A 27,284-nucleotide genomic window follows, 5' to 3' on the forward strand; every position below is an offset into this window, starting at 1 on the left:
CACTGGGATACAGTTCCTGAAGGTGCTGACTCTCACTGGGAAACAATTCCTGAAGGTGCTGACTCTCACTGGGATACAGTTCCTGAAGGTGCTGACTCTCACTGGGATACAGTTCCTGAAGGTGCTGACTCTCACTGGGATTCAGTTCCTGAAGGTACTGACTCTCACTGGGATACAGTTCCTGAAGGTGCTGACTCTCACTGGGATACAGTTCCTGAAGGTGCTGACTCTCACTGGGATACAGTTCCTGAAGGTGCTGACTCTCACTGGGATACAGTTCCTGAAGGTGCTGACTCTCACTGGGATACAGTTCCTGAAGGTGCTGACTCTCACTGAGATACAGTAGTATCAGGAGATCATTGATCTGACTGTTGTGATGAAATAAATAAGACTGGGAATTGTGGTGAACAATCTGTACAGTTTTACTTTCCAGGTGTCTTCAATGCCAAGTAAGTTAGTCAATGAAACCAAGCACATCTGCACCACCCAATGACAACAGCTTCGTCAAACATCTTCCTCGTTGGATCACGGTGAGAATTGGAATGAGCGGCCAATGGGGTTGGAGGCCTATTTGCATTTGCTGAGCAAACATGGGTTGTGACTGCCCCCGGGAGCAGAACAAAAGAGACAGAGCCCCGAGGAGACAAACATCCATCTCTGGAAGGAATCGAGAAGTCATGGAGTCACCGAAACTCATTGTGATCCTCCTCATCGTGCTCGGAGGTAAGTGATCAACTGGAGACCTTAGGGATGTGCTGGAGGAGTGCGGGTCATAGCAAATGAAGTAACACCCAAAAACTGGGCATGATTCAGAACAGATAAACTGGCAATGACAAAGAAGGTAAAAGGAAATGTGAATACCTGTCCTGGGAGTGTTTGATGGGGACAGTGCAGAGGGAGCTTTACTCTGTATCTAACCCCGTGCTGTACCTGTCCTGGGAGTGTTTGATGGGGACAGTGCAGAGGGAGCTTTACTCTGTATCTAACCCCGTGCTGTACCTGTCCTGGGAGTGTTTGATGAGGGACAGTGTAGAGGGAGCTTTACTCTGTATCTAACCCCGTGCTGTACCAGTCCTGGGAGTGTTTGATTGGGGACAGTGTAGAGGGAGCTTTACTCTGTATCTAACCCCGTGCTGTACCTGTCCTGGGAATGTTTGATGGGGGACAATGTAGAAGGTTCTTTACTCTGTATCTAACCCCGTGCTGTACCTGTCCTGGGAGTGTTTGATGGGGACAGTGTAGAGGGAGCTTTACTCCGTATCTAACCCCGTGTTGTCCCTGTCCGATGAGTATTTGATGAGGATCAGTGTAGAGGAGCTTTACTCTGTATCTAACCCCGTTCTGTACCTGTCCTGGGAGTGTTTGATGGGGGACAGTGGAGACAGAGCTTTACTCTATGCTGTGCCGGTCCTGGGAGTGTTTGATGGGGACAGTGTGGAGGGAGCTTTATTCTGTATCTAGCCCTGTGCTGTACCTGTCCTGGGAGTGTTTGATGGGGACTGTGTAGTGGGATGTTTACTCTGTATTTAACCCCGGGCTGTACCTGTCCTGGGAGTGTTTGATGGGGACTGTGTAGTGGGATGTTTACTCTGTATTTAACCCCGGGCTGTACCTGTCCTGGGATTGCCTGATGTTGGGATTGTGAAATTCTCTAGCATAGGGAATGGTTGGTGTGAATATTATTGATAGCTTTAAGGGGAAGCTCGGTGAGTGCATGAGGGAGAAAGGAATGGAAAGCTTTGCTGGTTGGGTTGGATGAAGATGGATGGGAGGAGCCTGATGTGGGACAGGCACAGCCATGGATTGTTGGGCCGAATGGCCTGTTTCTGAGACACAATTTCTATTAAATTCACAAATATTCTTCTGCATGTTGTTCTGGTTTTTACAATCCGCGTGCTGTTAAATTGTCTTCCTGCTCACTCTGATTCCGGACTTTCTGATACAATGATTTATTCTGTTGTCCTCGTGTAGCAATGTGGATTCCTGCACAGGGAATCGCTGTTGAGGAGAGAAACTTAATCAACTTCTTTGAAGTTATTCGTTGCACCAAAACGGAGTTGAAAATAAGGCACTTCGTTGACTACGGCTGTTTCTGTATTCGTGGAGGGAATGGCAACCAGCCAGTGGATGCTATTGACAGGTAAAATGAGAGCATTCCTGTGTAAAAAAAAACACTCTCCGTGAAGCCAAGATGTGAATGTTTGCGCTGATTGAGAAACAGCAATGTCTTGTTAGAGACAGAGTAAAGCTCCCTCTACACTGTCTCCAGCAAACACTCCCAGGACAGGTACAGCATGGGGTTAGATACAGAGTAAAGCTCCCTCTTCACTGTCCCCATCAAACACTCCCAGGACAGGTACAACACGGGGTTAGATACAGAGTAAAGCTCCCTCTACACTGTCCCCATCAAACACTCCCAGGACAGGTACAGCACGGGGTTAGATACAGAGTAAAGCTCCCTCTTCACTGTCCCCATCAAACACTCCCAGGACAGGTACAGCACGGGGTTAGATACAAAGTAAAGCTCCCTCTTCACTTTCCCCATCAAACACTCCCAGGACAGGTACAACACGGGGTTAGATACAGAGTAAAGCTCCCTCTACACTGTCCCCATCAAACACTCCCAGGACAGGTACAGCACGGGGTTAGATACAAAGTAAAGCTCCCTCTTCACTTTCCCCATCAAACACTCCCAGGACAGGTACAACACGAGGTTAGATACAGAGTAAAGCCCTCTCAACACTGTCATAAGACACATAAGCATGAGTAGGCCATCTGGCCCCTCAAACCTGCTCCGCCATTCAATAAAATCATGGCTGAACTGATAGTGGGTTCAGTTCCACTTACCCACCCGCTCCCCATAACCCTTAATTCCCTTATTGGCTCAAAACCTATCTATCTGTGACTTAAACACATTTGTCACTATCTGTGACTTAAACACATCAAACACTCCCAGGACAGGTACAGCATGAGGTTAGATAGAGAGTAAAACTCCCCCTACACTGTTCCCATCAAACAATGATGTGGAGATGCCGCGTTGGACTGGGGTAAATACAGTAAGAGTTTTAACAACACCAGGTTAAAGTCCAACAGGTTTATTTGGTAGCAAATACCATTCTACCAAATAAACCTGTTGGACTTTAACCTGGTATTGTTAAAACTCTTACCCCATCAAACATTCCCAGGACAGGGCAAAGCAGAATGAAGACATTCCTTAGAAAGACAGAACTTGCTTCTGTGCAAACCTTCCCACTGCCTCCAGGCAGAGTAACTGCTTCAAAGATGAAAGATTTTTAAAGTGTGATCACTGTGGTAAGGTCAAAGCCAATTTATACACAGCTTGTGCTCCCCACCCCGTCCCCTTCAACCCACCCCTTATGTGTCAGCAAACCCCATTCAAGCCCCTCTTGGCTGTGCTGCACCCTCCCAATCAGAATGTCCTGCAGTGGATACACTGGGACCCCCCCCTCAACAAGAAACATTTCCCCCTGGCAAGGCCAAACTTTTCTCTCTCCTGATTGGTTCACCATTCAGTGCCCTGATTGGCCATTCCATCCCAGTGGCACCATTGGCTCATCAGGCATCCCATCGAGGTGGTTAACAGGTGAGGCACTGGTTTGGAGGAGTTACTGGAGAAATTGTAGAGGGAGCTACTGGGGGTAATTTATAGGGAGTTACTGGAGGCAATTTTATAGGGAGTTACTAGGGGTAATTTATAGGGAGTTACTGGGGGTAATTCATAGGGAGTGACTGGAGACATTTTACAGGGAATTACTGGAGACATTTTATAGGGAGTAAATTGGAATTCTCAGGGAGTACTGGGATATTTTATAGATAGTTACTGGGGGTCATTTATAGGGGGTTACTGGGGGTAGTTTATAGGGGGTTACGGGGTAATTTATAGGGGGTTACTGGGGGTCATTTATAGGGGGTTACTGGGGGTAATTTATAGGGGGTTACGGGGTAATTTATAGGGGGTTACTGTGGGCAATTTATAAAAAGCCTCTGACTATCCACTCTGTCTCTGCCCCTCTATCAGGTCTCCCCATAGCCTCCATCTTTCCAGTTAAATGGGTCCTAGTTTATTCAACCTCTCCTCATCGTCAACACCTTCGAGACCAGGCAACATCCTGGTGAACCTTCTTTGCCCGCTCTCCCAAAGCTTCCACGTCCTTCTTGTCATGTTTGACTTGAGCTGGATGCGATGTTCTTTCTCAAAATATTGGTTTGATGATGCAGATGCCAAGAATAATTGTCCATATTCATCGACTATTCATGCCACCACCTCCCGACTCCAAACATCCCTCCTCCATGCTGCCATTGACCCATTCTCGGGGTGCCCCGACTTTCCAGGCCAATTGGAAAGTGAACAGACTCTTTGTCATCTGATTGGATGCTTTTTTGAGAAACGGTTTCTCCCTCCCACCCCCCACTTTATCCCAAATAAACAAATGTGTTGAAACAAAAGAGGAAAACCCCCGTGCGGCAATGACCTTATTCCCTCAGTTCGAGGGAATGAGTTCCCTGAGGATGAATCTTTCATTCCTGAAAACTCCAAGGACAAGCCGATCTGAGGCTGGGTTGGAATTATTCATCCTCTGACTGAGTTTTAGTCTCTCCAAGAGAAAACTTCAATCTGAAATGTTATCTCCTGTTTGTCAACCTGTTTAGATGCTGCCAAGTGCACGATGACTGTTACGATGAAGGAAAGAAAATTGGGTGCTCTGCGAAGGTCAGACTGTACCCTTCCACCTGCAATAATGGAGTTCCCAAGTGCGGTAAGTAAAAGCCCAAATAAAATCTATTCCGACCTTGGGAATTTCCACTGGTTCCCTGTCCCCTCCCTTCCCTCAACAGGTCAACATCAGCAATGTACAACAGCAGCTTTTATCTGATCCCATTAGAGTTAAGAAACATCCAAAGTCGGCTTCAGATGACTAAAAGCTTCGGTCAAAGAGGGTTGAAGGAATGTCTCAATCCAGGCGGAAAGGTGGAGGGAGGGAATTCCAGAGCTTGGGAGCGATTGAAATCAGGAATACACAAGGGAGCAGAATTAGTGGAGTGCTGAGATCGGGAAGGGTGATGGGGCTGGGGAAGATTGCAAAGATAGCGATGGGCACGGCCACAGAAGCATCGGAAACAAGATTTTAAAATCAAGAGTTCGCTTGGCCAGGTGCCATTGCAGGTCGACGGGTTCAAACCTGTTCTGGTTTGCCCTATGTTCATGGCTGATCTCATTGCGACCTTAACTCCACGTTGCTGCCTGTCCCCATAACCACGGGTCCCAGGCTCCACTGCTCCCTGGGGTGAAGCTTTCTAAATACTAATCACCCACTGAAGAAATCACTTTCTCCTCTCCTTCTTCACGGAGAGACCCTTTACTTTGAAACTGTATCATCTAGTTCCAGATCCCCCCCAGGAGGGGAAACAGCCTCTCAGCAACTACCCCTGACAAGCCAGTACAGAATTTCATATGTTTCAGGAAGATCACCTCTCACTCTTCTCAACTCCAATGAGTATGGACACAACCTGCTCCAGCTTTTTGTCAGTGACAGATGTCAGGTGAACTGGCCGATAGCTTCCTACGTTCGCTCTCTCTCTCTCCTTGCTTAACCAGAAGTGTTTACATTCTTCTGAGCCAAGATCATTTCTCACTCTCTGCCGCGTTGATCTCATCTTTTATGAACAGATCCACCCCATTTCCTTTTACTTTCTTCCTCTGCTTCCAAAATGTCAATTGCCTTTGAACATTCAGTTGCCAGCCTGAGTCACTTTGCAACTGCATCTCTGCAATGTTGATCAGATCGGACCCACTTATTTCTATCTGGGGGAACATTATCTGTCCCTGATGCTGTTGCCCTGTCCAAAACCCGGAGTCCAGCTCATTCACTCAGACAGGCAGTTCCTCGAGCTGCAGATACTTTATGCAGATGTGGTTGCTGTGAATCAGACACCTTGCCACACTTGGTAAACTGTGTACAGTTCTGGTCACCCTATTATAGAAAGGATATTATTAAATTAGAAAGAGTGCAGAAGATATTTACAAGGATGCTTCCGGGACTTGATGGTTTGAGTTATAAGGAGAGGCTGGATAGACTGGGACTTTGTTCTCTGGAGCGTAGAAGGCTGAGGAGTGATCTTATAGAGGTCTGTAAAATAATGAGGGGCATAGATCAGGTAGATAGTCAATATCTTTTCCCCAAAGGTAGGGGAGTCTAAATCTAGAGGGCATAGGTTTAAGGTGAGAGGGGAGAGATACCAAAGTGTCCAGAGGGGCAATTTTTTGACACAGAGGGTGGTGAGTGTCTGGAACAAGCTGCCAGAGGTAGTAGTAGAGGCGGGTACAATTTTGTCTTTTAAAAAGCGTTTAGACAGTTACATGGGTAAGATGTGTACAGAGGGATATGGGCCAAATGAGGGCAATTAGGACTAGCTTTGAGGTTTAAAAAAAAAAGTGCGGCATGGACAAGTTGGGCCAAAGGGCCTGTTTCTATGCTGTAAACCTCTATGACTCTATGACCTCTTTTGCAGTGTCTTTTGCTAACTAATTTAGGTTTCCAGTTTAGAATTATCACTCAGTAATGATTTGCAGTTATTAAGTTATCAATCAGTTAAGCCGTAAAGTTTAAGTTTTATTTATTAGTATCACAAGTAGGCTTACATTGCAATGAAGGTACTGTGAAAATCCCCTAGTCGTCACACTCCGGCGCCTGTTCGGGTACACTGAGGGAGAATTTAGCATGGCCAATCCACCTAACCAGCACGTCTATCAGACTGTGGGAGGAAACGGGAGCGCCCGGAAGAAACACATACGGATAAGGGTAGGTCTTATGAGGAAAGGTTGAGGGAGCTAGGGCTGTTCTCTCTGGAGCGGAGGAGGCTGAGGGGAGACTTAATAGAGGTTTATAAAATGAAGAAGGGGATAGATAGAGTGAACGTTCAAAGACTATTTCCTCGGGTGGATGGAGCTATTACAAGGGGGCGTAACTATAGGGTTCGTGGTGGGAGATATAGGAAGGATATCAGAGGCAGGTTCTTTACGCAGAGAGTGGTTGGGGTGTGGAATGGACTGTCTGCAGTAATAGTGGAGTCAGACACTTTAGCAACATTTAAGCGGTTATTGGATAGGCACATGGAGCACACCAGGATGATAGGGAGTGGGATAGCTTGATTTTGGTTTCAGATCAAGCTCGGCACAACATCGTGGGCCGAAGGGCCTGTTCTGTGCTGTACTGTTCTATGTTCTATGTTCTAAGGGGAGAACGTGCAGCCTCCACACAGACAGTGACCCAAGCCGGGAATTGAACCATGGTCCCTGTGCTGTGAAGAAGCAGTGCTAACCACTGTGCCACCGCGCCACGAACTTGCAGCAGTAGTTATGAATAAAACAGAATTGATAGAACCCAAGCCAGTTGGTGAAGTCAGAACCAAGACACATATCACCCCACTCTTACGCACGCACTCACACACACTGGAGTACAGTTCCTGAAGGTGCTGACTCTCACTGGGATACAGTTCCTGAAGGTGCTGACTCTCACTGGGATACAGTTCCTGAAGGCGCTGACTCTCACTGGGATACAGTTCATAAGAACATAAGAAATAGGAGCAGGAGTAGGCCATCTAGCCCCTCGAGCCTGCCCCGCCATTCAATAAGATCATGGCTGATCTGACGTGGATCAGTACCACTTACCCGCCTGATCCCCATAACCCTTAATTCCCTTACCGATCAGGAATCCATCCATCCGCGCTTTAAACATATTCAGCGAGGTAGCCTCCACCACCTCAGTGGGCAGAGAATTCCAGAGATTCACCACCCTCTGGGAGAAGAAGTTCCTCCTCAACTCTGTCTTAAACCGACCCCCCTTTATTTTGAGGCTGTGTCCTCTAGTTTTAACTTCCTTACTAAGTGGAAAGAATCTCTCCGCCTCCACCCTATCCAGCCCCCGCATTATCTTATAAGTCTCCATAAGATCCCCCCTCATCCTTCTAAACTCCAACGAGTACAAACCCAATCTCCTCAGCCTCTCCTCATAATCCAAACCCCTCATCTCCGGTATCAACCTGGTGAACCTTCTCTGCACTCCCTCCAATGCCAATATATCCTTCCTCATATAAGGGGACCAATACTGCACACAGTATTCCAGCTGCGGCCTCACCAATGCCCTGTACAGGTGCATCAAGACATCCCTGCTTTTATATTCTATCCCCCTCGCAATATAGGCCAACATCCCATTTGCCTTCTTGATCACCTGTTGTACCTGCAGACTGGGCTTTTGCGTCTCATGCACAAGGACCCCCAGGTCCCTTTGCACGGTAGCATGTTTTAATTTGTTTCCATTGAGATAGTAATCCCATTTGTTATTATTTCCTCCAAAGTGTATAACCTCGCATTTATCAACGTTATACTCCATTTGCCATATCCTCGCCCACTCACTCAGCCTGTCCAAATCTCTCTGCAGATCTTCTCCGTCCTCCACACGATTCACTTTTCCACTTATCTTTGTGTCGTCTGCAAACTTCGTTACCCTACACTCCGTCCCCTCCTCCAGATCATCTATATAAATGGTAAACAGTTGCAGCCCGAGTACCGATCCCTGCGGCACGCCACTAGTTACCTTCCTCCAACCGGAAAAACACCCATTTATTCCGACTCTTTGCTTCCTGTCGGATAGCCAGTCCCCAATCCACTTTAACACACTACCCCCAACTCCGTGTGCCCTAATCTTCTTCAGCAGCCTTTTATGGGGCACCTTATCAAACGCCTTTTGGAAATCCAAAAACACCGCATCCACCGGTTCTCCTCCATCAACCGCCCTAGTCACATCTTCATAAAAATCCAACATGTTCGTCAAGCACGACTTTCCCCTCATGAATCCATGCTGCGTCTGATTGATCGAACCATTTCTATCCAGAAGGTGCTGACTCTCACTGGGGTATCGTTCCTGAAGGTGCAGACTCTCACTGGGGGACAGTTCTTTAAGGTGCTGCCTCTCACTGGGATACAGTTCCTGAAGGTGCTGACTCTCTCTGGGGGACAGTTCCCGAAGGTGCTCACACTCAGTGGGATACAGTTCCTGAAGGTGCTGACTCTCACTGGGATACACTTCCTGAAGGTGCTCACTCTCACTGGGATACACTTCCTGAAGGTGCTGACTCTCACTGGGACACAGTTCCTGAAGGTGCTCACTCTCACTGGGATACAGTTCCTGAAGGTGCTGACTTTCACTGGGATACAGTTCCTGAAGGTGCTGACTCTCACCGGGATACAGTTCCTGAAGGTGCTGACTCTCACTGGGATACAGTTCCTGAAGGTGCTGACTCTCACTAGGGGACAGTTCCCGACGGTGCTGACTCTCACTGGGATACAGTTCCTGAATGTGTTGTGTATCACAGTGGTAAAGGATTTTACAGTGCTGTCTCTCATTGGGCTATAGTTCCTAAAGGTGTCTTGAAAAGTATCCACTTTCCAGAATATGAGTCGCTGGAGTTTTTAAAATGCGGAAAGGTAGATAAATCCGCGGGATCTGATCAAGAGTATCCCAGGACATTGTGGGAAGCTAGGGAAGAAATTGCGGTGCCCCGAGCAGAGATATTTGTATCATTGACAGCCACGTGTGAGGTGCCGGAAGACTGGAGAGAGGCAAGTGTCATGCCGTTACTTATAAAGGGAGAAGGGAAAAGCCAAGGGAGTGGAGTGCAGTGAGCCTAACGCCAGCGGTGGGTAAGTTGTTGGAGGGGATTCTGAATCTACAGGCATTTGAAAATGCAAGGACTGATCAGGGACAGTCAGCGTGGCTTTGTGTGTGAGAAATCATGTCTTACAAATTTGATAAGGGTTTTTTGAAGGGGTGACCACGGAAATAGATGAAGGCAGTCTGGTAGACATTGTCTACATGGACTTTAGCAAGGCCTTCGACAAGGCACCGCATGGTAGACTGCTCAGTAAGGTTAGATAACATGGGATCCAGGGAGAACTAGCCAATTGGATACAAAATTGTCTTGCCAGTAGGAGACAGAGGGTGGTGGTAGAGGGCTGCTTTTCAAACTGGAGGCCTGTGACCAGCTGTGTGCACAGTACGAGTTTTAACAACACCAGGTTAAAGTCCAGCAGGTTTATTTGGTAGCAAATACCATTAGCTTTCGGAGCGCTGCTCCTTCGTCAGATGGAGTGGAAATCTGCTCTCAAACAGGGCACCAGCCGTGTGCCACAGGGATCGGTGTTGGGTCCACTGCTGTTTGTCACTGATATAAATGATTTGGATGAGAATATCGGAGGCATGGTTAGTAAGTTTGCGGATGACAGCAAAATTGATGGTGTTGCAGTTAGTGAAGGTTATTTGAGGCTACAATGGGATCTTGATCAACTGGGCCAGTGGGACGCGGAACGGCAGATGGAGTTGAATTCAGATAAATGTGAGGTGTTGCATTCTGGTAAGGCAAACCTGGGCAGGACTTACACAGTGAATGATAGGGCTCTGGGGCGTAATGTCAAACAGAGAGAACTCGGGGTGCAAGTACATCGTTCCTTGAAAGTGGCGTCACAGGCAGACAGGGTGGTGAAGGAGGCATTTGGCACACTTGCCTTCACCGGTCAGTGCATTGAGTACAGGAGTTGGGACGTTACGTTACAACTGTTCTCGACATTGCTAAGGCCACATTTGGAGTACTGCGTACAGTTCTGATCGCCTTGTTACAGGAGACAAATACATTTGGACAGGGACATGGATGCGAAACATTTAAAGGGAAATGGGCCAAACACAGGCAAATGGGGCCAGTTCAGTTCAGAAAACCTGGTAAGCTTTGGACGAGTTTTACTGACGTGCCTGTTTCTGTGCTGTATATCTCTATGAGTCTAGGTGCTAACTCTCAGTGGGATACAGTTCCTGAAGGTGCTGACTGTCACTGGGACACTGTTCCTGAAGGTGCTGACTCTCACTGGGGGACAGTTCCTGAAGGTGCTGACTCTCACTGGGATACAGTTCCTGAGGGTGCTGACTCTCACTGGGATACAGTTCCTGAAGGTGCTGACTCTCACTGGGATACAGTTCCTGAAGGTGCTGACTCTCACTGGGATACAGTTCCTGAAGGTGCTGACTCTCACTGGGATACAGTTCCTGAAGGTGCTGACTCTCACTGGGATACAGTTCCTGAAGGCGCTGACTCTCACTGGGGCACAGTTTGTCGAAATCTCGACTTCCGAGTTTGACTTGAACACAAACACACATGAACAAATTTAAAACATAAAGTAAGCTGGCGTTCCCTTCTGGGGGATTTTACTCGAACCAGCTCCCATTCTCTTAACTGATTGAGTTGGCACAGATCACGGTATCACAGTCCCGTCGCTCCAATCTCTGTTCCCTCTGCCCACTTCACCTGGCCTTCACGTGACCCATTTGGGCTCTTAATTCCGGCTCAGTCTGGGTGTCTGAGATAGTTGTTGGCTACAAGCCACTCGTTTGCTGATCAACTGATTATCACAGCAACTCAATCAGTTAAGGATGATTTATTGTGTCACGCCCTGTTACTTCCCAGGGCTCGACAGGAACATAAAGTACAAAACTCACGACAAATACCACAAGCAGTACACACCCAACAGCGGGAAGCGTTGATATCCTTGGCATAGGGGTATGACACATGCCTGAAGGCATTTTTGTGCAATTTAGACAATACAGGTAGTATAAATGTCACAAGTAAATAGAGTCTTAATGTCCAATTTCCTCCATCGGTGAGGCTGACGATTCCTTTCCCTCGGGGCCTGGAGTCCTCTCCTGCCATGAGACGTGGGGATCCATGTCTGAAACATTGGGGGGCGGCACGGTAGCACAGTGGTTAGCACTGCTGCTTCACAGCTCCAGGGACCTGGGTTCGATTCCCGGCTTGGGTCACTGTCTGTGTGGAGTTTGCACATTCTCCTCGTGTCTGCGTGGGTTTCCTCCGGGTGCTCAGGTTTCCTCCCACAGTCCAAAGATGTGCAGGTTAGGTTGATTGGCCACGCTAAAATTGCCCTTAGTGTCCTGGGATGCGTAGGTTAGAGGGATTAGTGGGTAAATATGTAGGGATATGGGGGTAGGGCACGGGTGGGATTGTGGTCGGTGCAGACTCGATGGGCCGAATGGCCTCTTTCTGTGCTGGAAGGATTCTAAGAATGTCGGCCTTTCCTTCACCTTGATGGCAGTGCTGGTGGTCAGCAAGACGTGATAGGGGCCCCTCAAATCTTGGGTGAAGACTGGTCCCTCTTTTAAACACCTTCACATAAACAAAGTCGCCCCGATCTGAGCTGTGGCACCTCCCTTCTGCGGGATCAGTCTGAGCTTTCCTTTACCTGGGAATGGAAACTAGAAATACATTTTGTTAACGCAATACAATGTTTCAGCATTTCCTCTTCCACTCTGTGAGCATCCATCCGCTTAACAGTAAGTGGTGCAGAAAAAGGCAAACGTTGGGGGCTCGTCCCATGATGATTCTGTGCGGTGATAGCCCAGTTCTTTTGTTTGTTGCCCTCTTTTTAGGTCAAACCAAATAAACAAACTCAGATTAAGTCAGGACAAAGTAAAAGGGGCAGCTCCCCAAAAGGAGGGGGAACAGCCCGAACAGAAATCAAAGTAGAAAGGAAACTTAAAAACATCAAATTAAAATGTGATTGTCAGGGTCAATAACGCACCCCAACCCCTGCGGTGCCCAACGGGCGCGGAAGGCGTCAACCGCGCCCGTGGACACCGCATGCTCCCTCTCCAGGGACGCATAACCATTAATGCTAGGGGGCGACAGTTCAACCCATTTTAGTCCGGTTTCAGCACACAGTTTTGCCAGCTTGTTCTTCAGCATTCCATTATATCTCTCGACCAGTCCAGCTGACTGTGGGTGATAACTGCAGTTAAAATACTGATTGATTTGCAATGCTCGGCACATTTCCTTCATAACTGTCCCAGGGAAGTGTGATCCATTATCACTTGAAAGCTGTATGGGTGTGCCAAATCGTGGCACAAATTTCTTTCAGCAAATATTTACCGACAGAAGTAGTGTCATTCTTTTTTACAGGGAAAGGCTTCAATCCATTTAGAAAATGCATCTACAGTTACTAATACATAATTAAATCCCATACACGGGGGGTAATTCAATAAAATCCATTTGCAGATTTACAAAGATTTACAAAGATACAAAGTTGGATTTGGGTGGGAGGCAGACAGTACCTTTTCTGTTTTTCCCGGATTCATGGTTTGACAGGTAACACATCTTTCACTAATTTGTTTTGCAATTACCCGATGCATACCATGTTTTTAAAATATAGTCTGCCATCCCCCCCTTTTCCCATCTCCAAAAGCTGACCTTTTTTTTCGGGATCTCTGCTCAAAAGGCATTCTTCTGGACAGGTTATTCTTTCGAGGTTGAATGTACCAGCAGGTGGGAAAGATTTATTCTTCCCCTTGCTCCGTTCTACCCATTTTTTTTTGCAGGTCACTGACCGCAATTTTTAAAACATAAAGTAAGCCGGCATTGCCTTCTGGGGGATTTTACTCGAACCAGCTCCCATTCTCTTAACTGATTGAGTTGGCACAGATCCCGGTATCACAGTCCCGTCGCTCCAACCGGTGTTCCCTATGCCCACTTCACCTGGCCTTCGCGTGACCCAGTCTGGGTGTCTGAGATAGTTGTTGGCTACAAGCCACTTGTTTGCTGATCAACTGATTATCACAGCAACTCAATCAGTTAAGGGTGACTTATTGTGTCACGCCCTGTTACTTCCCAGGGCTCGACAGGAACATAAAGTACAAAACTCACAACAAATATCACGAACAGTACAAACTTATACTTGAACTAAACATAAAAACAATTCTCTGTCTGTGTTGTTCGCCACTACAGACAGAGCCCTTAACACATCTTAAACTCTAACAGTGCACTTTACTCATTCTCACTTATGATCCTATCACACCGTGACCCTGTCTGTCGCTTTTATCTTTCTCACCCCATCAAACAAGGACTTGTTCCTCTCCCAGAGGGAACAAGGACTCTCTCTCTTTCTTGCGACGTCTTTCCTTTAGTCTCAGACGATCTGCCCGGTCTGTTCAGGAGTGAGACTTCAGCAATCTGTCCCTCTTTGTCGTCAAGCTAAAAAATAGGAAGTGATTTAAAAAAGTTAACCCATTCCTGAAATAAGTCAAATATCGCAGTACACCCGCCGGTACAAACAGACTGCACTGTGAACCATCCAAGGGAGGGCCTCTTTAGTGACTAAAGTATCACCTTTTTTTTAGACTGGCCAGTTAGAGTCATTCCCTGGACAGCCGCTGTGCTTGTGTCTGGTCACTTACCAGCCAGGAGCAAGCGATCTCGATGGAACCTCCAAGGAATACTGTCAAAATCTCGACTTCCGAGTTTGACTTTAACACAAACACACATCAACACAAGATACTTAAACGACAGATTGTCTTTATTTTACTTGGTAGCAAGGGGGCCAGTTCCAAACACAATGGGTCGAGACACCGGACAAAGAAAATCATCCTGGTTTATACAATTCTGCAGCTCACAGTCAGTTGGACACAATCCAATCAGAAGTGTTACAAATGACGCCTTGGTCCAATGGAAATAAATACTAAACCACCCTGATCTATGAGATCACGATACCTCGTGGGATGCCACAATATATCATCCTGTCCTCTCGTCTCTTAGTGGCCCCCTCCACTCACATTGTTTGTATCTTTAAGATCAGGTTGGTTGTAGGGATTCGCACTTTAATCAGTATTCTGTAACTTGATTTTGTGTCTCTGTGCCCTGTTTGAGAGCAGATTTCCACTCCATCTGACGAAGGAGCAGCGCTCCGAAAGATGGTATTTGCTACCAAATAAACCTGTTGGACTTTAACCTGGTGTTGTTAAAACTCTTACTGTCTCTAGTCTCTTAGTAAGAAGTCTCACAACACCAGGTTAAAGACCAGGTTAAAGACTTCTTACTGTGCTTACCCCAGTCCAACGCCGGCATCTCCACATCTAGTCTCTTAGTCAGACATCATGTCTCTATTTTGATAGCAGCCTCACAAAGCATCTTCACTAAAACAGTCTCACATGGGCATCATTTAATTGATAACGGGGGCCTACAAAAGCCATTAGTATTCTGTGGTCTTGACAGTGAAGTTAGCTGAATCTCGAAGGGATGTGGTCAACTCAAGTTGCCTTCAGGATATTCCCCGATTATAGCCCTGATAAGTTTTATTTATTGCCAACATAATGAAACACATTATACGTTACTTATCAATTCAATGACTGAGCTTTTCATCACGACCTACAATTAAAAGGGGTATCATCATGTCACCATTAATTCTTGTCAGTTCCCACTAAGTCCCCTACCATAACTCTTTCATGAGCTAAGACATTAATGTCTTTCTGACTCTGTTTTGATGAGAAACTGTGAAGCAGCTTCATTAAAACTCACTCTTGTATCAGTTGTTTCTGATAAGGTGTCTGGTGAGGGAATTAAGTCTCCTTTAAGGCCTTGTGATTCCAACAGTTTAAAGGAATGTATCTAACATATGTTTGGTATCAAAGGGGCATTCTGTAACTGTGCATCAAAGTTTCTTTGTTCAATTGCTAAAAATGTATAGAAGATATATTTATATGAATGGACTAATTAAAGGTATTACATGTAGCTTTAAAACTACAAAGTATTTAAAACACCTCATTACAATTACAAAACTTGCTCCCCAAAGATTTAAAGTCAATTATACATCTCGGTTGATAAAACAAAAACCTAGCAGAGTCTGGCAATCTCATAGTAGCCCTTTTCTTTTCTAACTTGCTACAAGAGGAAGGTAACTAGTGGCGTGCCGCAGGGATCGGTACTCGGGCCGCAACTATTTACCATTTATATAGATGATCTGGAGGAGGGGACGGAGTGTAGGGTAACGAAGTTTGCAGACGACACAAAGATAAGTGGAAAAGTGAATCGTGTGGAGGACGGAGAAGATCTGCAGAGAGATTTGGACAGGCTGAGTGAGTGGGCGAGGATATGGCAAATGGAGTATAACGTTGATAAATGCGAGGTTATACACTTTGGAGGAAATAATAACAAATGGGATTACTATCTCAATGGAAACAAATTAAAACATGCTACCGTGCAAAGGGACCTGGGGGTCCTTGTGCATGAGACGCAAAAGCCCAGTCTGCAGGTACAACAGGTGATCAAGAAGGCAAATGGGATGTTGGCCTATATTGCGAAGGGGATAGAATATAAAAGCAGGGATGTCTTGATGCACCTGTACAGGGCATTGGTGAGGCCGCAGCTGGAATACTGTGTGCAGTATTGGTCCCCTTATATGAGGAAGGATATATTGGCATTGGAGGGAGTGCAGAGAAGGTTCACCAGGTTGATACCGGAGATGAGGGGTTTGGATTATGAGGAGAGGCTGAGGAGATTGGGTTTGTACTCGTTGGAGTTTAGAAGGATGAGGGGGGATCTTATGGAGACTTATAAGATAATGCGGGGGCTGGATAGGGTGGAGGCGGAGAGATTCTTTCCACTTAGTAAGGAAGTTAAAACTAGAGGACACAGCCTCAAAATAAAGGGGGGTCGGTTTAAGACAGAGTTGAGGAGGAACTTCTTCTCCCAGAGGGTGGTGAATCTCTGGAATTCTCTGCCCACTGAGGTGGTGGAGGCTACCTCGCTGAATATGTTTAAAGCGCGGATGGATGGATTCCTGATCGGTAAGGGAATTAAGGGTTATGGGGATCAGGCGGGTAAGTGGTACTGATCCACGTCAGATCAGCCATGATCTTATTGAATGGCGGGGCAGGCTCGAGGGGCTAGATGGCCTACTCCTGCTCCTATTTCTTATGTTCTTATGTTCTTAAGTTCCAGTAGGTGCTGACTCTCAATGGGATACAGTTCCTGAAGGTGCTGACTCTCACTGGGACACAGTTCCTGAAGGTGCTGACTCTCACTGGGATACAGTTCCTGAAGGTGGTGACTCTCACTGGGATACAGTTCCTGAAGATGCTGACTCTCACTGGGATACAGTTCCTGAAGGTGCTGACTCTCACTGGGACACAGTTCCTGAAGGTGCTGACTCTCACTGGGATACAGTTCCTGAAGGTGGTGACTCTCACTGGGATACACTTCCTGAAGATGCTGACTCTCACTGGGATACAGTTCCTGAAGGTGTTTACTTTCAATGGGATACAGTTCCTGAAGATGCTGCTTCTCACTGGGATACAGTTCCTGAAGGTGCTTACACTCACTGAGATACAGTCCTTGAAGGTGCTGACTCTCACTGGGGCACAGTTCCTGAAGGTGCTGACTCTCACTGGGATACAGTTCCTGAAGGTGCTGACTCTCACTGGGATACAGTTCCTGAAGGTGCTTACTTTCAATGGGATACAGTTCCTGAAGATGCTGCTTCTCACTGGGATACAGTTCCTGAAGGTGCTTACACTCACTGAGATACAGTCCTTGAAGGTGCTGACTCTCACTGGGGCACAGTTCCTGAAGGTGCTGACTCTCACTGGGATACAGTTCCTGAAGGTGCTGACTCTCACTGGGGGGCAATTGCTTAAAGTGCTGACAATACTGTTTAACCAGATGGCTGTTACCAGCCTCTGACGCATTGGAGTCCCCCTCGTTTACCTATCAGTCTCCAATGCAAATTTTGGTAGGATATTTAACCATGTGGTGCATCACAGCTTATCCCAAAGTTGACAAAAAGCAACATCCCTACATATGTGTCCACAGGAATATTAACTCAGTGAATTAGAGAGTTGTCATTCACAGTTGGGATGTGAAGAGATATTTGATTTGATTTTATTATTGTCACATGTATTGGTATACAGTGAAAAGCATTGTTTCTTGCGTGCTATACAGACAAGGCATACTGTTCAGAGAGAAGGAAAAGAAAGAGTGCAGAATGTAGTGTTACAGTCACAGCTAGGGTGTAGAGCAAGATCAACTTGATGCTGGGTAGGTTCATTCAAAAGTCTGACAGCAGCAGGCAAGAAGCTGTTCTTGAGTCGGTTGGTATATGACCTCAGACTTTTGTATCTTTTTCCCGATGGAAGAAGGTGGAAGAGAGAATGTCCGGGGTGCGTGAGGTCACTGATTATGCTGGCTGCTTTTCCAAGGCAGCGGGAAGTGTAGACAGAGTCAATGGATGGGAGGCTGGTTTGCGTGATGGATTGGGCTACATTCACGACCCTTTGTTGTTTCTTGAGTTTCGGGCAGAGCAGGAGCCATACCAAGCTGCGATACAACCAGAAAGAATGCTTTCCATGGTGCATCTGTAAACGTTGGTGAGAGTTGTAGCGAACATGCCAAATTTCCTTAATCTTCTGAAAAAGTAGAGGCGTTGGTGGGCTTTGTTAACTATAGTGTCGGCATGGGGGGGACCAGGACAGGTTGTTGGTGATCTGAACACCTAAAAACTTGAAGCTCTCGACCATTTCTACTTTGTCCTCGTTGATGTTGTTCTTTACGCTTCCTGAAGTCGATGACAATCTGCTTTGTTTTGTTGACACTGAGGGAGAGATATTGTTGCTGCACCACTTCACCAGATTCTCTATCTCATTTGTCGACTTGACAACCGGGTCAGTAAATTTGCTCACTGATAAGTATCAGGAGATCATTGATCTGACTGTTGCGATTAAATAAATTAGACTGGGAATTGTGGTGAACAATCTGTACAGTTTTACTTTCCAGGTGTCTTCAATGCCAAGTAAGTTAGTCAATGAAACCAAGCGCATCTGCACCACCCAATGACAACAGCTTCGTCAAACATCTTCCTCCTTGGATCACGGTGAGAATTGGAATGAGCGGCCAATGGGGTTGGAAGACTATTTGCATTTGCTGAGCAAATATGGGTTGTGACCGCCCCCGGGAGCAGAACAAAAGAGACAGAGCCCCGAGGAGACAAACATCCATCTCTGGAAGGGTTCGAGAAGTCATGGAGTCCCCGAAACCCATTGTGATCCTCCTCATCATGCTCGGAGGTAAGTGATCAACTGGAGACCTCAGGGATGTGCTGGAGGAGTGCGGGTCATAGCAAATGAAGCAACGCCCAAAAACTGGGCATGATTCAGAACAGATAAACTGTCAATGACAAAGAAGATAAAAGGAAATGTGAATACCTGTCCTGGGAGTGTTTGAAGGGGGACAGTGTAGCGGGAGCTTTACTCTGTATCTAACTCCATGCCGTAGCTGTCCTGGGAGTGTTTGGTGGGGCAGCAGAGAGGGAGATTTACTCTGTATCTAATCCTGTGCTGTGCCTGTCCTGGGAGTGTTTGATGGGGACAGTGTAGAGGGAGCTTTACTCTATATCTAACCCCGTGCTGTGCCTGTCCTGGGAGTGTTTGATGGGGACAGTGTAGAGGGAGCTTTACTCTGTATCTAACCCCATGCTGTACCTGTCCTGGGAGTGTTTGATGGGGACAGTGTAGAGGGAGCTTTACTCTGTATCTAACCCCGTGCTGTACCTGTCCTGGGAGTGTTTGATGGGGACAGTGTAGAGGGAGTTTTACTCTGTATCTAACCCCGTGCTGTACCTGTCCTGGGAGTGTTTGAAGAGGGACAGTGTAGACAGGGCTTTACTCTATGCTGTACCCTGTGCTGTCCCTGTCCTGGGAGTGTTTGATGGGGACAGTGTAGAGGGAGATTTATTCTGTATCTAACCCCGTGCTGTACCTGTCCTGGGATTGTTTGATGGGGGACAGTGTAGAGGGAGATTTATTCTGTATTTAACCCCGGGCTGTACCTGTCCTGGGATTGCCTGATGTTGGGATTGTGAAATTCTCTAGCATAGGGAATGCGTGGTGTAAATATTATTGATGGCTTTAAGGGGAAGCTCAGTGAGTACATGAGGGAGAAAGGAATGGAAAACTTTGCTGGTTGGGTTGGATGAAGATGGATGGGAGGAGCCTGATGTGGGACAGACACAGCCATGGATTGTTGGGCCGAATGGCCTGTTTCTGAGACACAATTTCTATTAAATTCACAAATATTCTTCTGCATGTTGTTCTGGTTTTTACAATCCGCGTGTTGTTAAATTGTCTTCCTGCTCACTCTGATTCCGGACTTTCTGATACAATGTTTTATCCTGTTGTCCTCTTGTAGCAATGTGGATTCCTGCACAGGGCGCTTCCATTGAGCGGAGATACTTAATCAACTTAAGAAAAGTTCTTGATTGCACCAAAACGAAGTTCAATATAAGGCACTTCCTTCACTACGGCTGTTTCTGTAGAAGCGGAGGGAATGGCAACCAGCCAGTGGATGCAATTGACAGGTAAAGTGAGAGCATTCCAGTGTAAAAAAAACACTCTCCGTGAAGCCAAGATGTGAATGTTTGCGCTGATTGAGAAACAGCAATGTCTTGTTAGATACAGAGTAAAGCACCCTCTACACTGTCCCCATCAAACACTCCCAGGACAGGTACAGCACGGGGTTAGATACAGAGTAAAGCTCCCTCTACACTGTCCCCATCAAACACTCCCAGGACAGGGACAACACGGGATTAGATACAGAGTAAAGCTCCCTCTACACTGTCCCCATCAAACACTCCCAGGACAGGTACAGCACGGGGTTAGATACTGAGTAAAGCTCCCTCTACATTGACCCCATCAAACACTCCCAGGACAGGTACAGCACGGGGTTAGATAGAGAGTAAAGCTCCCTCTACACTGTCTCCATCAAACACTCCCAGGACAGGGCAAAGCAGAGTGAAAACATTCCTTCGAAAGACAGAACTTGCTTCTGTGCAAACCTTCCCACTGCCTCCAGGCAGACTAACTGCTTCAATGATGAAAGATTTTTAAAGTGTGATCACTGTGGTAAGGTCAAAGCCAATTTAGACACAGCCTGTGTTCCGCACCCCCTCCCCTTTAACCCACCCCTTATGTGTCAGCAAACCCCATTCCAGCCCCTCTCTGGCTGTGCTGCACCCTCCCAATCAGAATGTCCTGCAGTGGATACACTGGGATCCCCCCTCAACAAGAAACATTTCCCCCTGGCAAGGCCAAACTTTTCTCTCTCCTGATTGGTTCACCATTCAGTGCCCTGATTGGCCATTCCAACCCAGTGGCACCATTGGCTCATCAGGCATCCCATCGAGGTGGTTAACAGGTGAGGCAGTGGTTTGGAGGAGTTACTGGAGAAATTGTAGAGGGAGCTACTGGGGGTCATTTATAGGGAGTTACTGGGGGTAATTTATAGGGAGTTACTGGGGGTAATTTATAGGGAGTTACTGGGGTAATTTATAGGGAGTTACTGTGCGTAATTTATAGGGAGTTACTGGGGGTAATTGATGGGGAGTTACTGGGGGTAATTTATAGGGAGTTACTGGGGGTAATTTTATTGGGAGTTCCTGGGAGTAATTTATAGGGAGTTACTGGGGGTAATTTATAGGGAGTTACTGGGGGTAACTTATCGGGAGTTACTGAGGGTAATTTATAGGGAGTTACTGGGGGTAACTTATCGGGAGTTACTGGAGAAATTTTATAGGGAGTTACTGGGGGTAATTTTATAGGGAGTTACTGGGGGTAATTTTATAGGGAGTTAGTGGGGGTAATTTATAGGGAGTTAGTGGGGGTAATTTATAGGGAGTTACTGGGGGTAATTTAGAGGGAGTTACTGGAGAAATTTTATAGGGAGTTACTGGGGGTAATTTATAGGGGGTTACTGGGGTAATTTATAAAACGTCTCTGACTATCCACTCTGTCTCTGCCCCTCATCATTTTCTAGACCTCTATCAGGTCTCCCCTCAGTCTCATCTTTCCAGTTAAATGGGTCCTAGTTTATTCAAGCTCTCCTCATAGTCAACACCCTCGAGACCAGGCAACATCCTGGTGAAACTTCCTTGCCCTCTCTCCCAAAGCTTCCACGTCCTTCCTTGTCATGTTTGTCTTGAGCAGGATGCGATGTTCTTTCACCAAATATTGGTTTGATGATGTAGATGCCAAGAATAATTGTCCATATTCATCGACTATTCATGACACCACCTCCCGACTCCAAACATCCCTCCTCCATGCTGCCATTGGTCCATTCTCGGGGTGCCGCGCCTTTCCAGACCAATTGGAAAGTGAACAGACTCTTTGTCATCTGATTGGATGCTTTTTTGAGAAACGGTTTCTCCCTCCCACCCCCCACTTTATCCCCAATAAACAAATGTGTTGAAAGAAAAGAGGAAAACCCCCGTGCAGCAATGACCTTATTCCCTCAGTTCAAGGGAATGAGTTCCCTGAGGATGAATCTTTCATTCCTGAAAACTCCAAGGACAACCCGATCTGAGGCTGGGTTGGAATTATTCAGCCTCTGACTGAGTTTTAGTCTCTCCAAAAGAAAACTTCAATCTGAAATGTTATCTCCTGTTTGTCAACCTGTTTAGATGCTGCCAAGTGCACGATGACTGTTACAATGAAGCCATGAAAATGGGGTGCTTTGCAAAGATCAGGCCGTACCCTTCCACCTGCAATAATGGAGTCCCCAAGTGCAGTGAGTAAAAACCCAAATACAATCTATTCCGACCGTGGGAATTTCCACTGGCTCCCTGTCCCCTCCCTTCCCTCAACAGGTCAACATCAGCAATGTACAACAGCAGCTTTTATCTGATCCCATTAGACTTAAGAAACATCCAAAGTCGGCTTCAGATGACCAAAAGCTTCGGTCAAAGAGGGTTGAAGGAATGTCTCAATCCAGGCGGAAAGGTGGAGGGAGGGAATTCCAGAGCTTGGGAGCGACTGAAATCAGGAATACACAAGGGAGCAGAATTAGTGGCGCGCTGAGTTCGGGAAGGGTGATGGGGCTGGGGAAGATTGCAAAAATAGCGATGGGCACGGCCACAGAAGCATTGGAAACAAGATTTTAAAATCAAGAGTTCGCTTGGACAGGCGCCATTGCAGGTCGATGTTCTGGTTTGCCTTAAGTTCATGGATGATCTCATTACGACCTTAACTCCACGTTGCTGCCTGTCCCCATAACCAGGGGTCCCAGGCTCCACTGCTCCCTGGGGTGAAGCTTTCTAAATACTAGCCACCCACTGAAGAAATCACTTTCTCCTCCTCTCCTTCTTCACGGAGAGACCCTTTACTTTGAAACTGTATCATCTAGTTCCAGATTCCCCCCCCCCCCCGCCCCCAGGAGGGGAAACACCCTCTCAGCATCTACCCCTGACAAACCAGTACAGAATTTCATATGTTTCAGTAAGATCACCTCTCACTCTTCTCAACTCCAATGAGTATGGACACAACCTGCTCCAGCTTTTTTTCATTGACAGATGTCAGGTGAACTGGCCGATAGCTTCCTACGTTCGCTCTCTCTCCTTGCTTAACCAGAAGTGTTTACATTCTTCTGAGCCAAGATCATTTCTCACTCACTGCCGTGTTGATCTCATCTTTTATGAACAGATCCACCCCATTTCATTTTACTTTCTTCCTCTGCTTCCAAAATGTCAATTGCCTTTGAACATTCAGTTGCCAGCCTGAGTCACTTTGCAACTGCATCTCTGCAATGTTGATCAGATCGGACCCACTTATTTCTATCTGGGGGAACATTATCTGTCCCTGATGCTGTTGCCCTGTCCAAAACCCGGAGTCCAGCTCATTCACTCGGACACGCAGTTCCTCGAGCTGCCGATACTTCATGCAGATGTGGTTGTTGTGAATTAGACGCCTGCCTTGCAATGTATTTTGTTTCACGAATTTAGGTTTCCAGTTAAGAAATATCACTCAGGAATGATTTGCAGTTATTAAGCTGTTTAATCAGTTGAGCTGTAAAGTTCAAAGTTTACTTATTAGTGTCACATTGACACTGCAATGAAGTTACTGTGAAAATCCCCTAGTTGCCACACCCTTGTTCGGGTAAACGGAGGCAGAATTTAGCATGGCCAATGTACCTAACCAGCATGTCATTCAGACTGTGGGAGGAAACTGGAGCACCCGGAGGAAACCCACGCAGAGACGGGGAGAACATGCAGACTCCAAACAGACAGTGACCCAAGCCGGGAATCGAACCCGGGTCCCTGTGCTGTGAGGCAGCAGTGCTAACCACTGTGTCACCGTGCCACAAATTTCCTGCAGTAGTTTTGAATAAAATAGAATTGATAAAATCCAAGCCAGTTGGTGAAGTCAGAACCCAGACACATAAGACCCCTGTCTTACGCACGCATTCACGTGCCCACACACACACTGGGGAACAGTTCCAGAAGGTGCTGACTCTCCCTGGGATACAGTTCCAGAAGGTGCTGACTCTCCCTGGGACACAGTTCCTGAAGGTGCTGACTCTCACTGGGATACAGTTCCAGGAGGTGCTGACTCTCAATGGGATACAGTTCCTGAAGGTGCTGACTCTCACTGGGGTACAGTTCCCGAAGGTGCTGACTCTTAATGGGATACAGTTCCTGAAGGTGCTGACTCTCACTGGGATACAGTTCCTGAAGGTGCTGACTCTCACTGGGATACATTCCTGAAGGTGCTGACTCGAACTGGAATACAGTTCCTGAAGGTGCTGACTCTCACTGGGATACAGTTCCTGAAGGTGGTGACTCTCACTGGGATACATTCCTGAAGGTGCTGACTCTCACTGGGACACAGTTCCTGAAGGTGGTGACTCTCACTGGGATACAGTTCCTGAAGGTGCTGACTCTCACTGGGATACAGTTCCTGAAGGTGGTGACTCTCACTGGGATACAGTTCCTGAAAGTGCTGACTCTCACTGGGATGCAGTTCCTGAAAGTGCTGACTCTCACTGGGATACAGTTCTTGAAGGTGCTGACTCTCACTGGGGGACAGTTCCTGAAGGTGCTGACTCTCACTGGGATACAGTTCCTGAAGGTGCTGACTCTCACTGGGATACAGTTCCTGAAGGTGCTGACTCTCACTGGGGGACAGTTCCTGAAGGTGCTGACTCTCACTGGGATACAGTTCCTGAAGGTGCTGATTCTCACTGGGGGACAGTTCCTGAAGGTGCTGACTCTCACTGGGACACAGTTCCTGAAGGTGCTGACTCTCACTGGGATACAGTTCCTGAAGGTGCTGACTCTCACTGGGGTACAGTTCGTGAAGGTGCTGACTCTCACTGGGATACAGTTCCTGAAGGTGCTGACTCTCACTGGGATACAGTTCCTGAAGGTGCTGATTCTCACTGGGGGACAGTTCCTGAAGGTGCTGACTCTCACTGGGACACAGTTCCTGAAGGTGCTGACTCTCACTGGGATACAGTTCCTGAAGGTGCTGACTCTCACTGGGGTACAGTTCGTGAAGGTGCTGACTCTCACTGGGATACAGTTCCTGAAGGTGCTGACTCTCACTGGGGTACAGTTCGTGAAGGTGCTGACTCTCACTGGGATACAGTTCCTGAAGGTGCTGACTCTCACTGGGATACAGTTCCTGAAGGTGCTGACTCTCACTGGGTTACACAGATGGTTTGCTGCTTCTCACTATGATGTGATTCTGAGCTGTTCATTTCACCAGGTGAAATCACCATGTTAGGGAACCTCCCACCACATTAGTTGCCCCATATATTTGGAAGCCTCAATAACATTCATAGAAATCATAGAATCCCTACAGTGCAGAAAGAGGCCATTCGGCCCATCGAGTCTGCACCGACCACAATCCCACCCAGGCCCTACCCCCATTTCCCCACATATTTTACCCACTAATCCCTCTAACCTACACATCTCAGGACACTAAGGGCAATTTTTAGCATGGCCAATCAACGTAACCCGCACGTCTTTGGACTGTGGGAGGAAACTGGAGCACCTGGAGGAAACCCACACAGACACGAGGAGTACGTGCAAACTCCACACAGACAGCGACCCAAGCCGGGAATCGAACCCAGGTCCCTGGAGCTGTGAAGCAGCAGTGCTAACCACTGTGCTACTGTGCCGCCCTAACATTATCGATCCTTCAACCATTATGGATCACCCACAACATTAAGGAACCTGCAAGAATAATGATTCTTGCAACAAAGATCCAAAGATGTGCCAGTTAGGTTGATTGGCCATGCTAAAAATTGCCCTTACTGTCCTGGGATGTGTAGGTTAGAGGGATTAGTGGGTAAATATGTAGGGATATGGGGGTAGGGCCTGGGTGGGATTGTGGTCGGTACAGACTCGATGGGCTGAATGGCCTCTTTCTGTACTGTAGGGTTTCTATGATTTCTATGATTTCTATGATTGCAAATTCTCACATCTTTAAACCAACCCACAGCATGAGTGTGTACATTAATGTGTGTACATTCGGTTGTATATCTGTACATGACAGTGCATATTTCACACTGTGTATATTTGGTTACTCTCCTTTCTTTTGCAGACAATGATTTTATAACAAAGCAAAAATGCTCTAAGAAGGTGTGTGACTGTGATGTTGCGGCTGCAATTTGCTTCAAAAAGAATGAGAACAACTTCAACCAAAAGTTTGTGGACTATGACCAAAAGCAATGCAAACCATCTGATAACTCCAGCTAGCAATGAAGCGATGGTGATGGGACTGAGAGTCACTCTGACAAGCGTCTCTCCAATCGAATATTCCGGGTGTGATTGATGGGATTTCTCTCTCACCCTCTCACTGATTTCTAATTCCTCACCAAGTGTCTCTCATATCCACGTTTTGTTGCTGTTTTACTTTTTAATTTGTTTGAAATGTACTTTGTGTGGTGAACCACTGTTACTACATGTATATGCCTGGACACACCCATGCTACACTTGGCCCGAGACTCCTCCCTTTCCACCTGAGACTCCTCCTTTTCCACCCAGAGTGGGGTATAAAGGTGATGGTTCCTCCTCCTCGCCTCAGTCTAGACCAGGTCAGCTACAAGGGTGTGCTCCTGTTCTCTGTGAATAAAAGCCTATTCGTTTCCCTCACTCTCTGAAGTCTTCGTGTCGATAATTGATTGTGCATCACTTTGCAATTCTGCTGAAATAAAACACACTGATTGAAGCTGCAATGCTGGGAGTTGCAGCGTTTGTTAATTACTGATACAGGAACCATTCTCGACGGTCAGGGCGCCGGGAGGGAGATGAACAATTCCAGCAGGTGTAGGCAATTCCATTGAAGGCAGAGAGACAAAACAGAATGTGCAAAGATAGGAGAATGAGGGGCAATGTGGATCATCATCACCATTTCAATTCTCATAAACCGGCCCAAAAATACCCAGTCACGGTTTGTCCATCGAATTGACACATTCTCAGATGTCATTGCGAATTCCACAGCTCACACCTTCAGCTCTCTCCCACACTCACACACCTAAAGCTATAACGCAGCAAGATTAACACCCCCCCAAAACCCACCAGACTACCCCGGAGTAAAGCTCCTTTCAGA

At 46.9% G+C, this 27,284-nt stretch overlaps 1 protein-coding gene across 3 annotated transcripts; it reads left to right on the top strand.

Moving 5' to 3' along the window:
* Window positions 1-646: 646 nt before the first annotated feature.
* LOC144511434 (basic phospholipase A2-like) lies at window positions 647-26,804 on the top strand. Of its 3 annotated transcripts, none has more exons than XM_078241783.1 (4): window positions 647-723; window positions 1,972-2,140; window positions 4,672-4,778; window positions 26,277-26,804. In XM_078241783.1, exons 1-4 carry the CDS (start codon window positions 678-680, stop codon window positions 26,429-26,431), a joined length of 477 nt encoding a protein of 158 aa, XP_078097909.1. In that variant the 5' UTR covers window positions 647-677; the 3' UTR covers window positions 26,432-26,804. The 3 variants fall into 3 exon arrangements, with proteins under 3 accessions (XP_078097909.1, XP_078097906.1, XP_078097907.1); XM_078241780.1 differs by lacking the exons at window positions 1,972-2,140; window positions 4,672-4,778 and adding exons at window positions 20,089-20,257; window positions 22,355-22,461 and having other exon boundaries at window positions 661-723; XM_078241781.1 differs by lacking the exons at window positions 647-723; window positions 1,972-2,140; window positions 4,672-4,778 and adding exons at window positions 18,891-18,968; window positions 20,089-20,257; window positions 22,355-22,461.
* The last annotated feature ends 480 nt before the right edge of the window (window positions 26,805-27,284 follow it).

The sequence above is a fragment of the Mustelus asterias genome, chromosome 24 (genome assembly GCF_964213995.1).
Source record: "Mustelus asterias chromosome 24, sMusAst1.hap1.1, whole genome shotgun sequence".
Lineage (NCBI taxonomy): Eukaryota > Metazoa > Chordata > Chondrichthyes > Carcharhiniformes > Triakidae > Mustelus > Mustelus asterias.